This window comes from Parasteatoda tepidariorum, chromosome 5 (assembly GCF_043381705.1).
Source record: "Parasteatoda tepidariorum isolate YZ-2023 chromosome 5, CAS_Ptep_4.0, whole genome shotgun sequence".
Taxonomy (NCBI): Eukaryota; Metazoa; Arthropoda; class Arachnida; order Araneae; family Theridiidae; genus Parasteatoda; species Parasteatoda tepidariorum.
The window spans coordinates 85,674,245-85,700,832 of record NC_092208.1 but is presented as its reverse complement, the minus strand read 5'-3'; the positions used below and the strand labels follow the sequence as shown (position 1 = coordinate 85,700,832).

General features: G+C 32.0%; 1 protein-coding gene across 2 annotated transcripts; it reads right to left on the bottom strand.

Annotated features, from left to right (window-relative positions):
• On the bottom strand, positions 1–21,506 carry LOC107457263 (retinol dehydrogenase 11-like). 2 transcript variants are annotated; one of them, XM_043047594.2, is made up of 7 exons: positions 21,240–21,506; positions 16,294–16,517; positions 12,526–12,765; positions 11,269–11,361; positions 7,456–7,641; positions 5,395–5,504; positions 1–220 (listed from the first exon to the last, which is right to left on the bottom strand). In XM_043047594.2, exons 2-7 carry the CDS (start codon positions 16,481–16,483, stop codon positions 29–31), a joined length of 1,011 nt encoding a protein of 336 aa, XP_042903528.1. In that variant the 5' UTR covers positions 16,484–16,517; positions 21,240–21,506; the 3' UTR covers positions 1–28. The 2 variants fall into 2 exon arrangements, with proteins under 2 accessions (XP_042903528.1, XP_071036813.1); XM_071180712.1 differs by lacking the exon at positions 16,294–16,517 and having other exon boundaries at positions 21,240–21,279.
• Positions 21,507–26,588: the final 5,082 nt, after the last annotated feature.

The following is a 26,588-nucleotide window of genomic DNA, read 5'->3' as shown; positions in this document are numbered from 1 at the left end:
TGCTTTATAAAATTTATTTTATGGCTTTTTATTGTTTTTTACAAAATGATTCTCCAACGATTTTTTCGCTAACTTCAAACAGACGTTTTGCCAGTAATTTGTTCCTTGCCGCTCGTGTCACTGATTTCTTTTTGCAATCAGCGAAATACTTCCCAGTAGTCTTTTCCAACCGAGGATCAACTGCCAGTTGAATTGTAGTTTGAGCACCTTCTTCTGATGTCTAGAAACGTTTTGAAAGAAAAATAAAAGAATATAAATTGAGATTAAGAAGAACTATAAATAAAAATTTAATGATAACACTGGGGAGCAATTTTTACTTCTTTCTTTTGCATGAGACTTTTTAACAGATACTTTCGTATCGCTAGTTTCAAAACTGAAAATAATTTTGCTCATAACACTGCTGATTTTTTCAGTGATATTTTTAATCTATTTTCAGTTGAAATGCACAGGTTTAAAAATGTTATATATAACAGTGGTTGCAATGCATAATGTTATATATAACAGTGTTGCGACAAACTTCTAGAGGAGTTAAAGCACGTCATCAAATTTAAAATTGCGTTGGAACCCCAGAAATATCGTAATACGCTTCGTTGTTATGGATCATTTCTTTAAACTTAAACATTTCGTCAAAAAATATGCTAAAAGCGCCATTTAAAAAAATTTGCGGCTTTTAGATCAAAACAATTTTCAGACTTGAAATCCCTACAACCGAATAAGGCAAGATCAAATATTCGTATAAGTGGAACAAAAAAGTTCCGTCTTTCCCCAGTGTAATTACACAAAACTTATGCTAAGCAAACCTTTATTTCATTTTATAACTAATATTTTATTACTCTTTTTTTTTTTATAAGATAATAGTGTATGGGGCCCTCTCAAAATCCGTACCCATCCCCTTGACTGCCCTCAACAAATTTATTCGTTAGATATTCTTTTCACCGTGAAGTTATGGAACATAAGATTAATTGAGATTTTCGGAATATTGCGTATTGCTGAATTTCTATAGAAAGCCAAGATTGTTCTGTAGTAATTGCGACGCAACGTAACTTGTGGGATATTTCGTGGGAATGCTAAATCACTCTGATATCTTTCGAAAAAAAGACAACCCCGCATCGTGGCACTATACGAACAAGCAAATGATTTTTTAAAACGATTTTTTTTTCTCACAGAGTCCTAATTAAATTTTGAAGGCTCTATCGAGACGAAAAGCTTTAGGAATTCTGAGTTAGGTTAATTGTAGCATCGCAATAAGTTCTTCTTGTTGAGAGATCGGAAAATTATTAAAACTGGCATTGCACTCAGACACAGAGATTCACTTGGGATTTGAGTGCTCGTAGGGTAGTTTTATAAACTCGTAAGTTCGTAAGTTTTATTAACTATAAATTCTCTGTGACTATACATTCTGCATGAAGCGGTATAGGTTTTTATATGAATCGTTAAGGCGTCGTGCACGGTGCTCAGAATTTTGATTGAGAAATCGTTGATTGATGAACTCGATTGATGAATTGATGATGAATCAATGATTGATAAATCGATTGCTGAAATCGTTACGGTGTTCTTAATACGATTTGTGCACACTAAGTTATCAGAATTTTGATCGACGATAAATTCGATTTGGCGATAAAATGGCGGTAAATTAGTAATATAACAGAAAAGATTGGAACTTGCATTTTCATAAGGCATGTAAATGTGCAGTAGAGGTTTGAATGCTTGGAGAGAGTTCGAAATTTTTATTACAATACTCAACCTCTAACCGACACGAAAACGAATAAAGAAATACGCAGTAATCAAAACTTTTTTCACTCTAATCTTTAAGTAAAAAAAACATTGTAATTTTATATTAAGAGTTTTAGAACACAGGTATTATTTTTGCTCAAATTTTAAGTCCCGGAACTTTACTGTTTATTGAAATTACATACATTTGCAGGCTTGTTTGCTCAATTTAGGCTTATAAGCTTTTGTCAAGTAGAAGGACATATAGAACAATTTAGAGAAGGACATCACGAAGAATACAGGGTTACTGCGGGATTCGAACCCACCACTTCCACGCTTCACACTGCGCTTGGCAGGCGATACCGCTCGGGCGGTAGCTAAATTTAAGTTTTAAATTCATTTTTTGTGTATTTAAACTTTTTTTGCACACCATTACATATAAATGACTTAAAAGTTCATATGCAACTCCACTTTGTTCCAGCTCTGTCGCGGTCTAGCGTCCCGCAGTGAACTGATCGTTAAGACACGGTTCCCAGCAGATCACCGAAGTCAAGCATCACTGGCTACGGTCAGTGTGCGGGTGGGTGACCACTTGGATCAGTCTGCGTAGGGACCGAGGGTGTGCGGTATTGGTCCTCGTTAAACTGTGCTACCGTAAAGTGCTCGACTTCGCGCGCAGGTCGTCGGGCTACCGAAGCGGGGGTGCCATCCCTTCCGCAGAGGATGGATCAAAATTGTGATGGCATGTCTTCGGATCATCCTCCGGGATGTTTCCCAGACCGTCGCCAATAGCCCATTGTGCAGCTCTTGTGCGACGTAAAGTAACAACAACAACAACTCGCAGTCTAGCTTTTAAATTTTTGTCAAAATTACCAAAATTTCTCTAAGCTATGGTTTTTAAATGTTATCCCTCTATGAAATATTTTGCAAAAGGTGTAGTAGTTGGCAATGTTTGCAACATTGCCAAGTTTGTTGGCCGCCCTGTTTAAGTCTTAGAGGTTTGCCGATGGGTTTCTGCGGAACCCTAGGGGTCTGTAGAAATTTAAGAGGAGTTCCGAGAATTTGGCCTTTTTTTAACCAGCAATGATTTTTGAAACAAGTAACTATATTTGTATCCAACTAGTAACCCATAATTTATTCAATATTTCGGTTACTTTTATGAAATTATTTAATGGAAATGCCAAGGAAAATATATAGCAAAATTTAAAAATATATACATATTTTCCAACAACTATTTATTAAATAAATCGCGAAAGGGATGCGCATTTTCAAATGAGGCGTTTATCATCAAACTTTTCAATTCAAAAGAAAACTAATTTCAAGAATAAGGAATTCAACTTCACAGGTAACCGTTCTGATTGTTCATAGCAGCCCTTTTCAGAAAACCATAATTCAGCTTAGTTTATTTAATTTCAATTTATGCGTACACAAAAGTATATTTTGAACTTGTAGGCGCTCCAGAGCAGCATATTCCACGGCCTGACATTTACAATAATTCTAAGATTGTTATTCAGAAAGCAACAAAAATTTTGATAATTCATATTATATATACATCAATATTCCTTTTTAGTCTTTTTTTGGTCAGTATGTTTACAGAAGCTAATAAAACTTTATTTATAAAATCACAGTTCCGTCGAAACAACCTCGATCATTTAGTGTTTCCTAGCCGAAAAGAAATTAGGAATCATTGGTTTAAGTGATTAAGTTTAGTTCTGAAACTGCTCTAAGTGCTGGTCTGCTAAATACTGCACTTTATACAAACACGGCTGACAACTTTCTACGCTTTTTTTAAAAATTTATTCCTGTGGTAGCTAAGTTTTTGTTTTAATGTATTACATACCTGTCAACTTATAGTCCATTTGAGGATGATTTTCCCCAGTGGCAGTAAAATAGAATTTAAATTACAATTTTTGGCAGACACATATGGTGTATTTTACAAAAGCTATTACATATTAATATATATGTTTAATTTTTTGTGAAAATAGTGGTGGTCAAAAAGATTTTAAATTAAGTTTATAAATGTAAGGAAAAAATAGAAAGCATACATTTCACTACCACTTTAAATATAGAAATTAAATTTTACGCCAAATGCGTAAAAGTTGGCAGGTATGGACTATTTCATTCATTTAAACTTATTCTCCACACCACTATATATAAATGATATAAAAGTTCATGCGCTTTTAAAATGTTGGCAAAATCATACCCTCCAACTTATGAGGATTTTGAAAATAATTCTTTCTAGTGGTAGCGAACCAAAGTAGAAATTTTTAAAGCAAATGGATCTCTGATAAGACTTTTATCAGAACTTAAGAATCTAGCCATATGGCCTGCACTTTTATAAGTAATAGTGGACAAGCTACGCTAAAATTAATTTTTTTAAAATATTAAGACATTAATTTTGCTACCGTCTGAAAAGAAGATTTCTGAAACAACGGAAATTCCGTAGCAGTTGGAGGGTATGCAAAATTACCAAAAAATTCTGAAAGTTTTGGCATACTTGACAGCTTTTAATTCCTTCGAGGATTATTTTCCCCAGTGGTAGTAAAATGAAACTTAAATACAATTTTAGGCAGAAGAATACGCTGTATTTTGAAAACGTTTGTGCGGACTAGAGCAACAGCATTGCATATTGATATATATGCTTAATTTTTTTAAAAATAGTGGTGGTCAAAAAGATTGTAAATTAAGTTTATAAATGCAAGAAATATATAGAAAGTATACATTTTACTACCACTTTAAATATAGAAATAAAATTTTACGCCAAATGCGTAAAAGTTGGCAGGTATGGCTTTGGCTTTTAAATGTCTACCACTCCATGAAATATTTTTTCAAAAAGCGTAGTAGTTGGCAGGCTTGTACAAAATCAAAAGCCAAAGGCTTCAGAATTTTGAGTAGTTTAGCCATGATTTTAAAAAATTTGCTACGCCTTGCAACTTGAACAAAGTATCATTCCATATGAACTTTTGAATCATTCACATGTAATACAGAGCTGCGAACTTTTTACGCTTTGGGGGGCAAATTTCTACGAATGATAGCTAAGTTAAGTTTATATTTCAATGTATGACTCCTTGTTTTATAAAAGCTTTAGTTTTTAATTGTTTACCATTCTAAAACTATTTTGCAAAAAACGAAGTAGTTGGCAACCCTGGTAGTGGCGAGGATACTAACTTTAAATAAGTATTACTAAACAGAGAACCATACGAAAAAATTAAATCTTTCCAACTACAGAAAGAAATTTTCCCGAAAAACGTAGAAAGTTGGAAGCCCTGAATGTGTTATTTTTAAAACAAAGAGAAAGCAAAAACTGTAATATTTTTTTACTTTTAGATGTAAATCGAATACCATTTTCAAGCCACGATGTGATCTCTTTTTTAGACTAGAAAATTAAACTAAAACGCAGTAATCACGATAATGTAAAAAAAAAATTATAAAATCTGAGTCCAAATATCAAATTAGCTATAAGCAATAAAAATTGCACGTATATAGTACGTAAATTTATGAAAAGTTATAGAAATTGCCCACATTAAGTACGTAAATTCATAATAATCAATGAAACTCGCACATATAAAGTACGTGAATTCACAACAAGCAATTAAAAATGCGCACATTAAGTACGCAAATTCACAATAAGAAATAAAAATTACGCACGTAAATTCACAGTAAGCAATAAAAATTGTTATTTACTTTGCCAACCACAAAAAACAATATTCTCATTAAAATTGAATATAAACCATCAAGTGGAGTCAAGAAATCCGAGTTCACCACACCGGGATGCAATGAATTAACTGTCACTCCTGCAATGAATTAACTGTCAATAAAGAATTACAAGATAAAAAATCTTTGCTTAATATCAAACAATCACTTTTAATAATGATACAATTGCAGAGATGCCAACTGCTCTGGACACTTCTAAATAATTAAAACGGTAAATAGCTACAGGGTAAATTTTGCAAATGTTTGACTATTTTTGCTTGCTTTTTTAAAGGTATAGCGTGACATAAGTACTTGACTTATAGAAGATTCGCTGAAGTTAACGCGGTGAATTTTATAAGCCTACGGATTATTTAGTTATAGTGGTGGATAAAAATCTACTAAATTGAATTTATTAAACCAGGAATCAGAATTGATAAACTACCACGTCAAAATATATATTTGCTGTCCGGAGCAAGTTGGCATCTCTGTAATTGCTTTAAAAGCACTTACATTTTTACCGAATTTATTTAATGGCTAATGTAGTCATACTCATATGTGTTGGTTATCTTAGCATCAGCCCCGCTAGGGGCTCCAACTAATTCATCTGGGTGGAAATAAATAATAAATCGCCGAAGCGCAACTGAAAGGTGAAAGGCTAATGTAGAGCTGATACATTATTGAATATATCTTTAAAGAAAGGAATAATTACTGGTAGAAACATGAATTCCATATAAACATTTATTGAAATACAGTATATCTCAGTGCATAAATCGACCCACTGAGTAAACCGACCTCCAAATTTTGATAACGAGATAGCAAATGGTCTGGTTTATCAGTCGACAGCTAAAAAAAAAAATTCTAAAAATTTTTTAAAAAAAGTATTAAGTCTAAATAATTTTCTTCAATTTAAGGATATTTCACAATGGATTTTAATAAATTTGCCCTCGAATAAAAATTATTGAATCCTACATATATGATGTTCCGAAATTTTATAAGGCGTAAGCATAGTTCTTTTTTTCAAAGAAACTTTCTAAATTACTTTCAGAATTTGTGATTTGAAAACGTCCACTTCTGTTTTGGAGTCCTCCTTTTTGGAGAATCAGCCATGTACGGTGAACCTCTCGGGAACGACCACTCTCCATTCCACAGTAAAATGGTCGTACATAGAGGTTGGCCGTTCTTAGAGGTTACCTCCACTGACTTCAAAATTGTTATCGAAAGAACGTGATTTTAATTTTAGCCAGTGTCATTTTTTTTATGCGGAAATTCTACTTTAGTTGGCGTCCCTGAAAAGACGGATAGATGAATAAAATTTAGCCTCTATAACAATTGTTCCAACTGATAAGAATATGTGCAAAAACAATTATGAATGATTAAGCTATTTTTAAAAAAAAGGAATTATGTTTTTTGTTTAAGTTTGCATTTAATTTCATATCATAAAAATTTGTTAGTTTTAAAAGAAGAGAGGAGGTTTGTTTGAGATGCTTGCTTTTTCTAAAAAAAAACTTTTTTTCTCTAATTTAACGTTTATAACCTATAACCTATAAGTAAATCATCGTCTTTACTGCACTCTGACTACAACATGAGGTTGTATGCTCAAAAGGAGCTCTCTAAATAAGAGCGTCTCACAAATAATTTGAATGTATTTTAATCTACTTATTTGTTTTATATATATTTTGTGCTTCTTTAATTGACTTCTTCCACGTTCGGTGCAGTTGCTTGCCTGGTCGCTGGGAGTAATGATCTATCCTAAAGGTTTTCTTCAACATAAAGTCTATGGGAAAAATTCTGCTCCTCTCAAAAGTGGTCGTAAATAGAGGTGGTCGCTACACAGAGGTGGTCGCTACATAGAGGTGGTCTTTCCGGGAGGTTTCACTGTATTTTACTTGAAAAATAACATATAGTAGTGCTCGTAGTGGTAAAAAAGGTATTAAATAATTGAATTTCGTTTTTCTATTGTTACCATTTTTGTTTTTAAATTTTAAGGCCAGTGTGAATTCTGTTATAGATTTAAATACTAGGAGTGCATGAGAGAGTTTTAATTATACTAACCTGATCCTTGAAGTCTATCAGCCAATTCAGCAGTAAATAAGACGTTTGCCAACTTAGTGTTTCCATAAACATAAATCGAATTCAATCCTTTTTTGTTGCTCAGGTCTTCGATGTCTAACCTCTGGTAACGATGGGCTTCAGAAGACACGTTGATTATTCTGCTGGGTGAACTACGCTTCAGCAAATCTGCAGAAAAGTATTAATTGTCACTCTTTTAGTTTATTCGATTGAAACAAATTAATCTTGAAAAAAAAAACTGTAAAAAAATCTTTACAACCAGTATACTCACAACAATATCATGTAGAACAGTAATAATTTTAGTTTAGTTACCAATGACCGCCGTTATATACCGCCGTTGAACAGCCGACCCGATTTTTTGGGTTTACTACCACTAATGCTCAATTCCGTAGTCTTGTAATTTTAAGCCCAATCCAGAATACAAGGAAACTCCTGGATCAATCATTGGGAGAATATTGCCTTCATGGAGGTTTTTTTGATGTTACTAACCCGCAATTGCGTTACATGGAGAGGAAAACTTCAAAAACCTCCCACGCTTAGTCTGACTGCAAGGGGGGCTCTAAGTGTATTTTACATCAGCACTGTGGTCGGTACAAGCTGAATGCGGAATTCGTATCGGCCAGCCATGGCTGGGTTTCGAATCCGGTTCACCTCATTGGAAAACGAACGCTCTATACCCAGAGCCATCACGGTTCAACAATTAAAATTTAAACTATTTTAGCTTTTAGAGTTAATTTTATTTCTAGTAGAAAAGCCATATTCAGCTATTTCTCACTTCGCACTTAAAAAAAATAGAATGCCAAAGGAAAAATTGAATTAACCCCATGCAGAGCCATTGTTTTCAGTATAAAATATTTTTGGAATATGTAAAATATTTTCGTGACTGAGTTTGATTTATAAAATGAAATTCATTTAGCTAATTATCTGAAACTAATTTGATTTTAAGAGCATTCCTTTTTTTTTCTTTTTTTGTGGGAAGGTGAGTGGTATTTTAAGCGTTATACTAACTGTAAAGAATTAGTCATTAACTTGAACTTATGTGCTTTTCGATTACCGTTTTTACAAATTCTGAGTTTATAACTACAAATAAACTCGATGAGAAACGACCAAATGAGAAAACGCATAGTGCACACGAGAAAATAGCTGTCCAGTGTTTGGCTTTTCTCTTGACCCCTCGCAAACCTTTACTCTAACCTACATTTATATAAACACTCTTTGGTTTGTTTTTTTTGTGTATTTTCTGCAGCTGTCAGTAGATGGCCACACAAATCCTAGGTGGAAAAATAACTTCCCATCGTGATTTAATATTTAATAAAATTGGTGGGAAATATACTTCCCATGCCTGATGAAGTGCTAAATCAAAGAATAAAAACCTTTGTCATTAAGATAATCTGAAGTTGAGTCTATCGTGCATCTCCAATTAACTCTTTGAAGCGAAAATTTTATTAAGCATATTTTTCATTTTTTTTCTTCATTGTTTTATGTTAATTTAGGTAAAAATAAGGGGAAATATATTTAGTATTTTAATAATTTATTATTATGAAATGCAACGTGAAACGCCGCTATCTTTTTCTCGTTAAAAGTAAAATCTTCCAAATACGGCTCACTTCCACACAATAATTTTTCAAATTTGCACTTATTTGTAATTATTTAGATCTAAGAGAAACAGTTATTCAGTATTGAAATTTCTTTAATTTGCTATAACAATTGATACATTTTTAAATATGAGTGGAAACAAATTATCACATTACTTTTTTTTGGATTTTATATTTTAGTACAATTATAATTCCGAGAATGGAACAGATTTTTTTAGTGATTAGTAGACTGTTTTTTATTACATATTAAAAAATACTAAAATTTGTTTTTGCTTGTAATTAGATCGGCAGAAAAAAATATATAAAAAAGATACCGGTGTCCCATCTGCGCCAAACTGCTAAGTTTGAAATTCATGGTTTAAGCACCATAGTCTATGTTATTTATATTTCTACACTAAGTCAAAATATATTTCTCTGTTGAAAGTTCTTAGCACCTTTTTTTAAGGTTTAAACATATTAAGTTTTCTCGAACATTCATTCCTTATAATAAGGGCAACAGAAAGCCGCCATTTATAAGAATCCCAGTTATCTCAATTGAGCAATTGGTTTCATGACTAAAACTTGTATAAAATGCCTGTTCGCTAATGCAGAGATTTAACACTAAAAAAGATTTATCACGTTCACATAACATCCAGCACGTTAACATACATATGTTCAACTCAATTACCACAGTACAATCTTGACTGTTACTGTCAACAGTCTATTACTGTTAGCATTGATTGGAAAAACAACATTATTTTCGCAGTTTGCAACTACTTTGTTACAAATGTAATTAATTGCAACTACTTTTTTTAAATGTAGTGACTGTAAACTACTTTTAAAATGTAATAATGAACTTTGCTGGAGAAATTAATTTACATCCATGTTCAAAATTGTTATGAATAAGAAATTGATTTACATTAAAAGAAAGGAAATAATTCAGAAACATTTATTCATGTATACATGAGCCGGTTTGTAATTCCAAAACATTTTTTTCGAATTTGCTCATTTAACATTCAACTTTTTACGTCTTTTACGACAGCGAATATTTAATTCAAGAAGAGCGAAATTATCAAATACTTACAATTTTTCAATTGTTTAATGCTCTTTTAAATCCTCTAAGAAATTCAGAATATCGGAAATATGTTCCCATACCTGCCAACTTTTACGCATTTGGCGTAAAATTTTATTTTTATATTTAAAGTGGTAGTAAATATATACTATATTTTCTTTTACAAACTAAATTTTTAAAGGATTTTCATCACCACTATTCCTAAAAGAATTAAGCATATATATTAATATGCGTTACCATCATGATAAGCAGCTTAAGCTTTTTCAAATACAACGTATTTTTTTGCTTAAAATTGAAATTTTTATTCCATTTTAATACCACTGGGAAAAATCATAATGGAAGGGATTAAAAGTTGGCAGGTATGTGTTCCCTTCCTTTGAAATAACATCAATGTTTCACAAGTGTGCATTTGCATGTGAAAGTGTGTTCAAAGGTACTAATTATCTATTTTTCGTAATGGCCAGTTTAAATAGTTATACATGATGTAATTTAATTTCTGCTAACGCTCAGCTGCAGCCACAGGATCATTTTTATTGTATCCATACCCGCGAAGATTTTTGCCCATCAAATTCAAAAAATTAGCTGCGTTAGAACCGTGTCTCTTTTCTCAATTAATGTTAAAAGTAGTTGCCCAGAATAGCTACATACTATTGGGGTTTTTTTTGTATTGCACAACTTACTACACTACTTTTTTAAAAAATAAAGTAGCACATTACTCTACAAACTATTAAAAAAGTAGAGACTACAGTAGTTCCACTACTTTTAATGCGCTACATCCGACCACTGACTGTTGGTTTGGTGAGCAATGTTTTTTTTAAATTACATGCAGGGCTACCGACTTAGGTGCCAACTGCCAAATATACATCCAGGGTAACGGCGATGTTCCAGCCCGCTAACTCCACGCTTTGCACAGCGTTTGGTGGGTGACACCGCTTGACCAGGGGGCTGCATCCAAGTGACGTTGCATATGATATGAACTTTTAAATCATTTACATGTAGTAATGTGGAAATAAAGTTTGAATGAATAAAAAATAACACATTGCAACATAAACTTCAATACCACTGGAATAAATTTTTACAACGAGAGTAGATGGTTGGCAGCCCTGCCTAAAGCATGAATTGAAAGAAAAGAAGAGAAAATGTTCTTACCTAAAAGTAAAAGCGTCAAAAGAAAGTGTCCCAAATGATTAGACTGCATCGTGTTTTCGCAACCATCTTCTGTCAGCTTTCGATTTTTTAATCCTTTAAAAATGAAAAACAAATGTTTTTTTATTCTATATTTCAAACCTATCAAAAGTATTTATTTAATTCAAAAAATAAATTGAAACAAATGATTTTAGATTTGCAATCTAAAAGCTCTTACACAATCAAAGGTTATAATAATCCAACGTTATAATTGCATGTACATAGTCGCATCTTTATCTTTAAAACTTTGAACATTATTATTATTTAACAAAATGAGAATCTTTAATTACGTTCTTAACAAACTGCGGTATCCATGAGGGTAGAATCTTGCAATTTCGCCCTCAAAAGTCTCTGCTAGAGCTTCATACTTTGTGACTACGCAAGTTTAAATTGTTCTTGGCATGCAAAATTTATCGCTTAGTGAAATTTGTGGTCAATCTGACTAACTGGTGCACTCGATATCATTTGGAGCTACGAACCTAATAAAAATTCTAATTTTAACTGATTCTTCACCGTTAAAAGCAGAAATTACCACCATGGGGAAAATTATATAAGCAAGTATGTAGGTAGGTACTTTATTTTCGTCTCGTCACACTAAAGCTGAACAATGGGCTATCGACGACAGTTTGTGAAGCATTCCTGAGGAGGATCTGAAGACATGCCATCCCAATTTTGATCCTCTGGATGACTCCCCCACTTTGCTATCCCGACTGTCTGGGAAGCATTCCTGAGGATGATCTGAAGACATGCCATCACAATTTTGTTCCTCTGCAGAGGGGATCTCTTCTCCACTTTAGTAGTCTGACGGTCTTCGAAGCATTCCTGAGGATGATCTGAAGACATGCCATCCCAATTTTAATCCTCTGCAAAGGGGATCTCTCCTCCACTTTGGTAGTCTGGCTGTCGGGGAAGCATTCCTGAGAATTATCTGAAGACATGCCATCCCAATTTTAATCCACTGCAGAGTGGATGAATCCTCCACTTTGGTAGCTGAATCATCTGAGCTAATTAAAATTAATTAATAGCTCAACTATTTTATGATAAAATAACAGCTATAATTCGTACGTAAATATTACTCTATAATATAAAATACTATACTAGTATGCAAATAAGTACTAAATATATAAAATTCTGAACAAACTTGTTAATAAAAAAAGAAAAAAATTAGAACATGCAAAAGTGTTATAAACAAAGTTTATAAAATTAAAATTAATAACCTACCTGCTATGCCGGCATTATTGATTAAAACGTGTAATTTTTCTTCAGTTTCCAATACACTTTTTGCACATGCTCTTACAGATGCAAAAGAAGTCAAATCTAAAACCTTGACAAACACGTTCTGATTTCCAGTGGTCTTTTTTATCTCTTCGGCCACTTTATTAGCTTTTTCAACATTTCTACAAGCGAGCAGCACACGAGCGTTTCTTCTTGCCATATCCATAGCGGTCATTTTACCAATACCTAATTTTAAAAGAGAAAATATTTCCATGAGGCAGGATAAAAGACTGGCTCATTAAGAGACAACACATATAGCTAAAATGAAAAATTATCCAATCTAATCATACTTTTCTTCCTTGTAGCGCATTACTGCCACTAAATAAGACATTTTATTACATACTAAAAATAAATTTTCAAATTAAAATGTAAAGTAAAAAGTAATTTTAATACATTATTGCTCACCATAATGAGCCACGATAGCTCAGTGGTTAAGGCACTAAACTGTCATTGGAAAAAACTATAACTCGATCCCGGATGTCGGTCTATAGGACACCCTGCTTTAAAACGATAGATACCAGCTTGAATGAGGGAAAAAAGCACCTTGATTCAAATGCCACAATGCCAACGGTCAGGAAGAAGTGACCCAGGTTCGAAACCCAGCAGTAACTGCTTGATACGAATACTTTTCCCGGCTCACTCCGATCACATTACTGACATAAAATACCCCCAATAGTAGACGAATCATGGGTTAGAGTCATCTTGCCGTCTGATTTACCGTGGGAGATTTTCATGGTTTTTCTTTTTAGGTAACGTAAATACAGATTAGTTCCATCAAAATGTCCTCCACTAAAGCAAGTTGGTCCTATGCTTGATCCAGGAGTATCTTGCCTTCTGGATTGTGTTCAAAATTACAACGCATCTAAATTGAGTATTCGAAAACACAGAATGGGATCAGCTGTTCAACGCCAGTTACGAAATAAAAATAAAATCGTGAGGAAATTGTGGAGCCATAATCTTCTCTGGCCCATAGCGAAAATGCTTTTTGTTCACCACAATCAGCAGTTAATCAATGTGTGTGTATATATATATATATATATANAGATAGATAGATAGATAGATAGATAGATAGATATATAGATAGATAGATAGATAGATAGATAGATAGATAGATAGATAGATAGATAGATAGATAGATAGATTTGAAATATCCTGCTCAAGGAATTATTGATAAAATGAGAGAAAAATAGGAAAGGAACTTTAATTTTACGTAATTCTATTTTTACACTGAACACCTTACTTTCATTTTTCACCTGCCGCAAAACGGCAGGAGACTAGCTTCAAATCCAAATGATTTGTATAAAAATTAATATTAACTAACCCTTAAAAATCCTCTCTCATCAATTTTGGATAACAGGTTTGTTTATTTATCTTATTTCTGTTCTTAACAAGAACTCTTAGTGAGAAATTTTAATTTAGCTGTAGGATAATGCCTGTCAACTTCTAGTCTAAAGAAAGATAAATTTCTCCAGTAGTGGTAAAATCAAAGTTAAATAGTAATCACATGCAAAAAGATATTTTTAATTATTGTAATTAAATTAATTGTAATTATTGTAATGTAAGAGCGTAAACATACCATCATATGACTAATAAATGCTGCATCTAATAAATGTTTCTTAAATAATGCAGAGATACCAACAGTGCCGTAACTTCACCCCTCGGGGCCCTGGGGCAAAAATTTTTGGCAGAGGCCNGGGGTGACCGGTGACAGGCGAAGCCAAGATTATTAGAAACACATAGTTCTAGCAAATTTTTCCTTTTTTTATATTATTATCGTTACTAAAATGGTTTGAAGAAAGTAATGCAATACAGAACACCCAAAAATAGTTTTATTTATATACACAAAGATGCCAACTTGCTCCGGACAGCGATTAAATATTTTCAAGTGGTAGTTTATTAATTGTGATTCTTTGTTTAATAAATTCAATTTAGTAGATTTTTATCCACCACTCTTTCAGAACAATTCATAGGCTTATATAATTTACCACTTATTAGAAATGTGACCTCACCTGCCTGGACCTCACCTGTCTTCTCTTTATATTTTGCTTGCTTTAACCAAATTATGGCTAACCAATTTATGTAATCACGAATTCGATGAATCAGTAAGTGGCGCTTCGCGCAAAATTCCGAGGTATCACCTATTTCCAGCGTTCCACCTGCCTGGACAACGATACCTCAACATCTACTGAAGAAATTAAACCAATGCCAAAACAAGATCCTTAGAAAAATAATCTGTGCAAGATGGTTCATCCGGAATCCCAAAATACATACAGACCTCAAAATACCAACTCTATCACAGCATATATACAAGCTAAACGCAGATTTTTTCGATAAAGCTATAGAATGTAAAACAGCAAATTTTAATGAAATCTTTAAATTTGAAAATTATATCAAAGATAAAAACTACAGACCAATAGCTGCGCATTTCGCCTCCGATTCTTCATATCATAACTATCAAAACACATATAATTTCATCAACCTTTCTGAAAATAACTTTTCCTCATGCTGATACAATTCTGAACAACTCCAAAATCAAACAAACACAATTATAGAGCAAGCTGCTCATTTTATTTTTTTATTCATTTTTAGTTATTCATGCAAAGTGCTTGAAACATTCATAAAAGCAATTCCACTTCCTGCTTACCTCAATGCTCAGCCAAAACAGTGTTAAAATTCCAGATGAATGGGATAGGGGTCGCTTCGCGACCCAGGTGCCCAATAAAATCAAAACACTAGGACTAGGACTAGAAATGTCATGTTCCTTGTATATAGTTTTGTATGCAGTTTACTTTTACTTGATAAATTGACAATGGAGTCTCTCCAACCTCTTCTTCAATCATTTCACTTTATTGTATCAATTTATGTCTAACCAAATTACGACAAAATAGCTTCGTAGAATCAACTAGTGGGGCTTCGGGCCAAATGCTGAGGTTCCACACATTTCCAGCGTTCCAGATATGTCATGCTAAGCCTTTTTAAAAAACTAGAAAAATCTATCTAGTATTTGAAAATATAGTTTGTAGTTATTTACTGTTTGGTCAGACGGGCAAGCCATGTAAAATTAACGTGGCATTCAACGCGTTAAGTAATTTTTCCACCACTATTTATCGAAAATTTGAAGTATCATATGAAATGCAACATACACTTACTTAGGTTCTCGAGATTTTACAACTGTAATCTTATGTTAGCTCGAGATGACCCTTTTAAAGAATAGGTGTGACATTATTCTACAAGTTATACAACTTAGTTCGCTATCAATTTATTGAGAATGTTAGTAACGTCACTTAAAATGTAATCTAAAGTTAGTGTTTAATTTATTTATATGTAGTGGTGGTCAAAATAATTTCAAAGTAAATTTAAAAGTCATTGCTCTATAAGAGCATTAAAAACAACTTGGTGGTTTTAAAAATTGGAACAAATTTATTATAATTAAGTAAAGAAAAACTTATTTGTTAATAAAAACTTATTTGGAAAAAGAGTTAAAATTAGTTAAATAATTAATTAATTATTTAATTTAAAAATTAATAATTTATTGTTATAATATTAACAAGAAAGATTCTTTGAAATTCTAAATTAACACCAGCTTTCTAATTGAAGCTGCCCTGGAAATAATAAGCCTCTCTCAGAAGAAATTTAATTTTTTGAACAGATACGTTTAGAATTCAAAATCAGAATTATCAAATTCAAATATATATTTATAAAAATCTTATTTACCTGCTGATGCACCTGTTATAAGCACTGTTTTGTTCCTCATATCCTGATGACTATCACAAATGCCAAGGGTCAGTCTGCAGTAGAAATGCATTAAACTACCCAGAACAAAAATAATTATTACAGCAGAATAAAAGGGATAGTTAATTAGATCATGGAAAAGATCCTGAGCTATCATCAGTATGAACTCCATAACTGCAATCTTAAGTCTTTACCCTCTTCAGAAACTGTAAATAAAAAATAAATGATTACTTGCACAGATAACTCTGCGCTACTGGGGCATAGTTGATTAAAGGTGTCTCACACACAGCTGGTAGAGAGCTGAAAGTCGTAAGTTCGATCTTGGCAGATAGTTAGGTAGGTAGGAACTTCATTTACGTCGCACTGTACTTGCACAATGGCCTATGAGCGACAACCTGGGAAATTCGTGAGGATGATCCGAAAACGTGTCATCACAATTTTGATCCTGAGCTGAGGGGAAGCTCCTCCGCTTGGGAAGCCCGACGACCTGTGCTTGAAATCGAGCACTTTATGGTAGAACAGTTTAATAAGGACCGATACCGCACTCCTTCGGACCCTAAGGAAGTTGATCAAGGTGGTCATCCACACGCTTACTGTCCGAAACCAGTGATGCTTGACTTTGGTGTTCTATTAGGAATCGTATCTTTACGATCTGTCAAATGCGGAAGCTGGCAGATTATTAAACAACCGAGATGTAAAATCTGTCCAAACTGAAAAATCCTCTCGTTTTTTATTGTGTAGATGTTTAGAAAGATTCACCTGGCCACAGTCTGGAAAAATTTAAAAAGAGATAGAAGAAATTGTGGAAACTTAGAGTTTCAACTAATTTCTATTTGTCCGAAAATATTTGCGAACTAATGAAAATATACCTTGATAGTCAACTAAATTCTCGAAATTTAAGTGAAATTAAAAGCTAAATTTTTTTAACAGATTTATTAAACATTTGTTACCACTATAACGTATCGAGCTATATTAAAGAAAAGAAAATATATATATATATTTTTTTTTAATTAAAGTTCCCGTAACGGGACAGTAGTAACTTTTCAAACAAATATAGAAAATCCGTAACGGATTAGTACCAAGCTCAAATTCGAAAAACAAAAACTATAGTCTAAATATCAACAACTCTCTGTTGTTCTAAAAAATTGTCTCGTGCTTCTAATTTTATCGCCTGCTTTTATTTATTTCTTTTTAATCTCTTTATGTGTTTATTTTATTCATGCTTTTGCTAGCCCGTTATTTTTTTAATATTTTTACTTTTTTCTTGCATTTGCTAGCCAATTATTTTTCCTATATATTTATATATTCAGACTTTATACCACTCTTTAATTTCTCTAGTTAGTGACCAGTCTGAGCTCGAGCAATGTCTACATCATTTGATTGGAATCAAAATTGCTTGGCATTCCCAACGCCACCCTTGAATGGTAAAAACATGAAAAACGGTACTTGGCTATGGTTGGGGGATATAATATGTATGTACAATAATACAATGTTCCTGCCAGCTGAGCATGCAATTCACATTTCCATTTGTGATGAAGCCCTAGGGCGACTGGAATAGTAGCAGTGTACAATCTCATCCTCATAGCATTCACTTTTCCTTATTTTTCGGGAGATTTTATATTTAAAGTGGTTACAAAATGTATGTTTTAATGCTTAATTTTTGTTACATTAAATTTATTTCTTACTGCCATTACATCTAATTAATTTAAACATAGTGTAAACCAACCAGTGAAGGAACACTACCCAGTGAAGGAACATTTCATATACATTGATTAAAAATAAGAATTTGAAAGTTTTTCTTCAGATTGATTGGTAACAATAGCTTACTGCCAAACAATAGGAAGTCATCTAGCAATGTTTTGGATTACCTGGTCAAATAGACTTCTCTGGAAAAATTTTTGAATTTGTTATTATCTCTGCAACACCTTGTTTCTTTGAAAAAATTATAAGGTGAGTGTTTGTATTTATATGTTTGAAGTGGAATTAATTGCATGTAATAGTTTTATTTTTCTCACTGTGAAAAAGAGAATTCAAAATATAGTTATTGAAGTTACGTTTTTTTTTTTTTAAGCATCATAGCATAATAAAGTACTGAGATAAGGGGGTGTTTATTCACTGGATCACCAAACGATGAAAAACCAGTGAAGGAACAAGTGTTCCTTTACTGGGTTTTTTTCTAAGTTAATGAAAATGAAAGAAAAACTTTAATTTTCTTGTACCTTTAGTGATGTTTTGCATCAAAAGTATGTTAAAAATACAAAAAACAACTTCTAACCAGTGAAAGGACAGGCATGTTCCTTTACTGGGCATAGATTTCCCAGTGAATGAACAGTATGTGTTAATATGTTGACACTTTACTTTTCAATTCATGATTACAAAATAAAAGTTAACATTTTCCAAGTATTTGTATGTTATAATTACAAGAATAGGCTTGTTTTTAGATATTTGAATGGCTTATAAATTCATAAAGAGCATTAAGAAATAACCAAAATGAAGTGTTCCTTTACTGGGAAATTTTGTGTTCCTTCGCTGGTAAGAGCTGTTCCTTCACTTGGTCTTCTTACTACTTGTTATTTGAACCTCCAAAACTTTAAAACAATATTATGTAAGTTCTCTACAATTTTTTTTACCTAATTTGCAATTAGTAGCAAATATGTTGACACTGTCATTTAAGTAAAATTACGAATTTTGAAATTAATATGATTTTTTAAAAGGCAAGCGAAGCTTAAGTGTTCCTTCACTGGTTAGTTTACCCTACATATAAAAACAAAATATTTAAAATAAGTAACTAAACTGTATGTAAATAATTCACTCAAATGCGTACGTGCTAACTCTTCCGGTTTTCCCGCAAGATTTTTTTTTTATATTTAATCTGGTGGCAAAATTTTTCGAATCACATTTAATTCTTCATTAACCCTTTCGCGCCGACTGTCACAAATACGTGACAGCAAAAAACCGTATCAATCAGGGTGAAAAGATAAAACTGGTAATCAAAGTATTTCTTTAGCAGTTTATTTGTGGGCGGAGTTATAATTGTCTGATTTATTTAATTCACCATTACTTTGTTCAAAATAAAACTATTTAGTTGTACTTTGAATTAACATTGATTATATATATGATTGCACTAACAATAATTAAAGTAAAAGCAAAGTAAGTCTGTCAAATTAGTAACGACTACATTTAAGTTACCGTTTTTTATTTTATTGCAACTTGATTCTGATTTTGTACGAATGCTTTTCTGAATCACCCGTCCCCAAGGGGTTAAATAAAGACGGCTCAAAATGATTTTCGCAATAAACTACATTTAAACCTAGATAACAAAAGCTTGCTAACTCCCTAACAGTGTTTTCAATTGTTCGCTAAATTTTTACAAAATACCAACATAGAATCTCAATTTCGCTCGTTTTACCCTAGCATTAGGAAAATACTTTTTCAAAAGGCGTAAAAGTTGTCAGACAGGAATACCTGCCATAAGTTAACTATGTTTTGTGCAAACTATTTTATAGTGAGGGAGACATTTAAAAACCAAAGCTTTCAGAATTTTTTGTAATTTTGCCAATATTTTAATTGCCTTACCACGAAAGAGCTAGAACAAAAGTGGCGTTGCATGTGAACTTTAAAATCATTTATATATAGTGGAGTGGAAAATAAGTTCAAATGAATAAAAAATATTACATTAAAACATTAACTTTGCTACCACTAGAATAAGTTTTTACAGAAAGCGTAGAAAGTTGGTAGCCTTGGTTAATATACAAATGCATTTTCACAATTGCAGGGAAAAAAATTCTCCGTAAGAGTAAAAATTGAAGGTTATACTCTTTCTATAATTTTGGGTCAGATTGTAGACATGAATAACTAAAAGCAGTATTATAACGGTCCGTTAAAAAATGTTAAGTGGTAGACATTTTGAGAGGAATCAGAATAGAGTAACTAATTTGTATCTACTTATAGATATTAGCAAACTAAGAGAAATATTACTAGATGAGAAAAGTCAGTTCTTAAAATTAAAACGTATAAAATTTCGGTAAGCAACATAAAATATTTGACACTACTTTTTACTTATTTTTTGACATTATCAAGCTTGATAAAAAAAACTATTTTTTTGACAAAATTTAGTAATTTAAAATTGTGAAATATCTCTAGCACAATTTACTCTTAATTATATACTTCATTTTAATTTAAATTTTAAAATAAAAATTGGATAAAACTAATCTAACGAATTAATTTTTAAAAGTTAAATCATAACCTTGGGCGTAACAACATCCTATATAAAATTGAATAATGGTAAGAGAATTATGATATTTTTTTGCATTATTTGAATGAAACAAAATATTTTAACAAACAACATAAAAGGATTACACTTAGTTAATAAAATCTGAAGAGTAAATATATTATTAGCTTCAAAATTAATTAAAACCTATTAGCTAATTAATTTTTAAAAGTTAAATAACAACATCGGGTGTAGCATCCTATTAAAAACAGAATAGTGGTAAAAGAGTTATGATACTTTTTTGCGTTTTTTGAATTAAACAAGATATTTTAACAGACAACATATGTTAACAATTTAAAGGATTACACTCAGTGAAATCTAAAGCGTAAATAATTTATTAGCTTCAAAATTAATTAAAACTTGTTAGCGAATCAATTTTTATAAGTTAAATAACAACAGTGGGCGTAACATCCTATTAAAAATAGAATTGTGGTAAGAATATTTTTTTGTATTTTTTGAATGAAATAAAATATTTTAACAAACAACATATGTTAACAATTTAATTGGATTACATTTAGTGAGTAAAATCTAAAGCGTAAATATTTTATTTGCTTTAAAATTAAATTAAATTGTTAGTTCAAAGTACATCTGCTATCACTTATTTATTTTTTATAGGACAACTATAAGAAGCAAAAATAAATCATTCTGGCATTTTTACCTTTTTATTTCCAGTCCGCGAAAACTGATTGAACGATATTAGCAGCTACAAATCTTTATCTGATAATTTTGATGAATGACTTTCAAAAATAAATAGTTGATAAAAAAAAAGTAATCAGAATTTATCTTAAGTTAATTGTATCACTTAGATTTTGTTCGATATTATCGCGGAATATACATAGATCACAATGCTTATAGTTTTTATATCCGACACCTTGAGATGCCAGCTACTAAACTCCTCAATGTTTCTGAGCTAGTACAAAACAATATTGATACGAAGTATCTCTAAATAATTATAAGCTACGATTTAAATACACGAAAAAAAATTTCCTCCAACGTTTATTTTTTTCCTTTAACAAAAGATCAATTGATTTTATGATGGTTCGCGTAAAATCACAATTTAAATATTTTTTTATTTATACGATGGCTTAATAAAACGACGAACGCGAAAAGGAAAAAATACCGATTACAAGAACAATAAAAATATTTAATTATAAAATTTTATGTAAGAAATGTCTTTTCCTTAGATCGCAATGCTGATTATCGTAAGAATCATTTGAGGTGTACTTAAAAAAAATAATATGAAAATGACATAATAAATTTACATTTTATTCGAGACTCATAAACAAAACAAGATCATTAATCAGCTGAATATAATGCTAACTTTAACTCTATGCGACCAAGCTTAATAAACTTACAATAAGATTGCTTTAGTATGCACATGGATTTTCTTTTAAATTCAATCAGTTCATGCATTAATATACAGTACTCTCGATATCTCGAACTTCGATATTTCGAAAACCTTGTTATGTCAAAAAAATACTTTCCCCTTGGTATTTTATATCATCCTAATGTTAATTTGAATTCCTATGTCAAAGATTTTCTCCTCAAAACCTTGTTATGTCGAATTTTTTTTCTAAATAGAAAATGAATTTTTTCTGAAAAATCACAATGTAAATTTACTGTAAACCAATTCTTTTCTATTTAATGCATTTTTATTTTCGTCTAACTCTTAAAAATAAAATTATCATTGTTGTATTTAGAGTATTATTATAGTCAACTATCAATACAAACATATTTATTAGTAGTTATTCTCATGTATCATGACTCTATTTTTAGAGTAATATTTAGAATATATTTTACTAATTTTTAGATTATATTTAGTTCTGAACTTGTTATCTTGAAAACTCGCTATCTCGAAATTTTTTTAGCTTCCCTTCAATATAAGATATCGAGAGTATACTGTATATGTTAAATTTATTTATAAGTATTATAAGATAAGTATTATTATATTGAATTTATATAAAATCATTCTAAATTGAATTTACAAGAATTAAACAGAACATCATAAATTAGACCACCACATTAAATATTGTATAACGAATAAAATCTGACGAAGTACTCATAAAGTCATAGTTACTGTTTTTTTACGCTTTCTGCTTAAGATTTTACAGTACAGATTTTGAAATTGTAAGCAGGATTTATTTTTAACTTTGTAAACACGTAATGTTTCAAAAAAATTTTGGTATAATTTATCTTGATATAATTATTTAAATTACACTAAGAAAGAAATTTTTTGTTATATTTATATTAAAACTAAATGCTACCTTATTCGGATGTGGGGATTTCAAATTTGAAATTAGTTTTTTTTTTTTTTGGAAGCTACATATTTTTTTTCAAAATCACATTTTTAGTTTAGTTTATTTTTTCTCTAAATGTACAGGTTTATTAGGAATATATAGGTTTAAAGACATACATATATTTTGGTTTATAAACAGCCGACCCAATTTACAGTTTACGACTACAATTTTTTATTTTATTTTATAACCGTCGTTGAACAGCCGACCCAATTTAATGGGTTTACGACTACTAATGTTCAACTCCGTAGCCTTGTAATTTTGAACCCAATCCGGAAGACAAGGATCAGTACCCCCAGAGGTACTGATTTGTTATGGGAACATGGAGGACTTTGAGACTCGACAGATTTAACGTGCATCAGTCACCATTTACTACACGGGAGTGTTCGGCCGGCGAGGATCGAACCCACGACCTCTTGGACTTGGGCGCAGCACCCTACCGACCAGGCTATCCCGGCCCTTTACGACTACAATTGTACAACTCCGTAGGCTTGTCATTTGGAACACAATCCAGAAGACAAGGGAATGCCTGGATCAAGTATTGGGAGAAATTTGCCTTCACGGAAGACTTTTTGATGGAACTTACCCGCATTTGCTTTACATGGAGAGAAAAGCCACGAAAAACTCCCACGGTTAGCATGACGGTAAGGAGACTCTAACCCATGATCTGTACCATGATCTCTATCCCAGGGACTCTAACCCATGATCTGAGAACGGATACATCTATCACTGAGGATACGTCAGCACTGTGGTCGGTGCGAGGCGAGTGCGCAATTCAAATCGACCAGCCATCTCTGGGATTCGAACCCGGTACACCTCATAGGGTGGCGAGCGTTCTATCCCCTAAGCCACTACGGTTCAGACATACATATACGCATTTCTGCTCCTTTGGAGAGAAAAAAAAATACAGATTACCTAAACTTACTGCCTCATAAACTATTACCGCTTTCTTCCAAACACTCCCTAAGTAAGCACTTTGTCTTCACACGAGTAAACTTTAAAATATATTGCTTAGGAACATATAATTAAATTGCGAAACAACTATAGCGTGTAGAGAGAAACCGAATATAGATTTCCGAAATATATAAGATCAATATCAAAACTCTCATGCAATCGAAAAAAATTGTTTCCCCGTGTTATTTTCATCACTTTCCTGTTTTTAAATTTTAATGAATTCCTATCATTGATCATTAGCGAAAGTTTTCTTACGCCTTTGCAGATTGAAGGCGATTTTTTGAGTTCTCAAAAAAAGGAGGGGAACGGATGAACCTTACACTACAACACCCACTCTTAGACTATGTAATTGTGAATGACCGAAGTTAGTGGTTGTTGACTTCCACCGGTGAATGTTGACGATCACATAGTCGCTTTGGTAAATGTCCGAAATACTATATACTAGGTCTAGTTAAGTGCCACTGCCCGGTATGCCCTACATCAGTGTTTCCCAAACTTATGACTGTTGTGTACCCTTTCTAAATTTTTCGTAATGCTGTGTANACTGATGTTTCTCCTAATCTCTCCTCATCAGATGTTAAAATATCGAATAAATATAATAATATCAGCGAATAGATTAACATGAAATATTTCGGACATTCACCAAAGTGACTATGTGATTGTTGACATTCTCTGGCTGTCGATCATTCACGCTAACAATTATACAGACTAATTTCCTTATTTCACGAGCTATGGAATTTTTCTGATAGACATGATTTTTTGTCTTCTGAACATCACGGTTCTGAAAAGCAAGTTTTTAATTACTAATTTTTAACTTTAAAAGGATGTTTTAAAAGTATTATTTTGAAATTTAATTTGTATTTTTAAGGATACCTGAGCCATTTACCGACGTGGTATGCATTTTATTAATTAAAATGTCGTATTACAATGAACATCTCTCACATTCACACACCTTTGAAATTTAATACGTTTTGAGAATGATATTTCCAAGTAATATGAACTGAAAAGAAAAATCAGAATTGTTCTAGTTACTCTGTACCAGCCCTGGTGGTGCCTCTCACTGATTTATCAAATCTGACAGAACTCAAAGAGATAAGATAATGAATAGGCATATAGTTGAGTATATGTACGATTTAAACATAAATATAGAGCACTCGCCTCTCTATGAGGTATACCGGGTTCGAATCCCAGCGATGGCTGGTCGATACGAATTCTGTATCCGGCTAGCACCGACAGTGGTGCTGACGGGCCGCATCACCGACCTCAGTGGTAGATGTATCATGGGTGCAGTGCCGGATTGCCCATTAGGCCAGACTAGGCCATGGCCTAGGGCCCTCAATGATTAGGGGCCCCCTTAAAATGGATTTTTTGAAAATAAATTTTAAAAAATTAAGAAAAACAATGATTTAAAAAAATTTAATTTCAAATATATATGTTATGAATATTTTTTAGTTATAATTTAACAAAATAAAGTAAAATTTAATTTATTATTATTTATTTTAATTTCAAATATGCTTTCTTAAATGAAAACATAAATAAATACTTTCATATTTATATAAATGGCTGGGTGGCGCAGTTGGTTTGTCGTCGGCCTTCTGAGCCCAAGTCTGCGGGTTCGATCCCCGGCTCAGACACTGGACTTTCAGGATGCAGAAAATCCTCAGCGGCCATGTCGTATGGTTATGCGGCATGTAAAAGATCCCTGGAGTGCCTTNGGCCCCCTTAAAATGGATTTTTTGAAAATAAATTTTAAAAAATTTAGAAAAACAATGATTTAAAAAAAATCAATTTCAAATATATATGTTATGATTATTTTTTAGTTCTAATTTTACTAAATGAAGTAAAATATAATTCATTATTATTTATTTTAATTTTAAATATGCTTTCTTAAATTAAACGATATATAAATACTTTTATATTTGAATAAATAAAAAATATACGAGAAAAAAAAATTTAATCTATGGGCCACAAAAATTTGAATGGTCTAGAACGCCCGCGTACGCTTAATCCAGCACTGCATGGGTGAGAGTCCCCTTACTGTCGGGCTAACTGTAGGAGATTCTCATCGCTTTCTTCCGCAAATGCGGGGTAGTGCCATCAAAAAGACCTCCATGAAGGCCAATACTAGATTCGGGAGTTCCGTTGTCTTCTGGTGCAGGGTTCATAAGTACAATGCTTATGGAGTTGAACATAGGTGGTCCTAAACTCAAAATTGGGTCGGCTGTTCTACGGCGGTTATAAAAATAAAACATAAATATAGAAATAATGACAATATAGGTGTATGGCAAGAGGGCCCCAACCGCGACTGTCAGCAGCTTCTGGTGGTTATAACTTAAAATTGTAACTAGAAATATTTTAAATTTTTTCCAACAAAAAAAAATTAAACTTTTACACTCATATTTATGTATTTTTTACAGATTTTCGCATTCATTTCAAAATACAGTTGGGAGAAGGGTGGGGATAATCAGGAATTTCTAACTGCAACAAAGGAGAAGGAAGACATAAGTGTAACAAACCAATATTAAATTTTTTTTCTTCTTATGCTCTAATTACACAGAAAAATATTTTTTGGTATTTTTTTATTATAAAAATAGTCTAATATTTACTAAAGAAAACTCGCTTAAATTATCTGAATTATATTTGTACTAAAATATAAAAATCACGAAAAGTAGTTAGGAATTTTTTTTCATTCGTATTCAAAAATATATCAATCATTGATTTTGTAAATTATAGAAATTTGAATTATGAATAACTGTTTC

Bases quoted from the DNA above. Each gene is read 5' to 3' on its own strand.
- LOC107457263 (XM_043047594.2), bottom strand. From the start codon at position 16,483: ATGGAGTTCATACTGATGATAGCTCAGGATCTTTTCCATGATCTAATT. The intron at 11,362-12,525 runs GTAGGTTATTAA...TCATTTTTAAAG, and splicing joins CAATAATGCCGGCATAGCAG to GATTAAAAAATCGAAAGCTG. The intron at 5,505-7,455 runs GTTAGTATAATT...AATTCATTGCAG, and splicing joins TGATAGACTTCAAGGATCAG to GAGTGACAGTTAATTCATTG.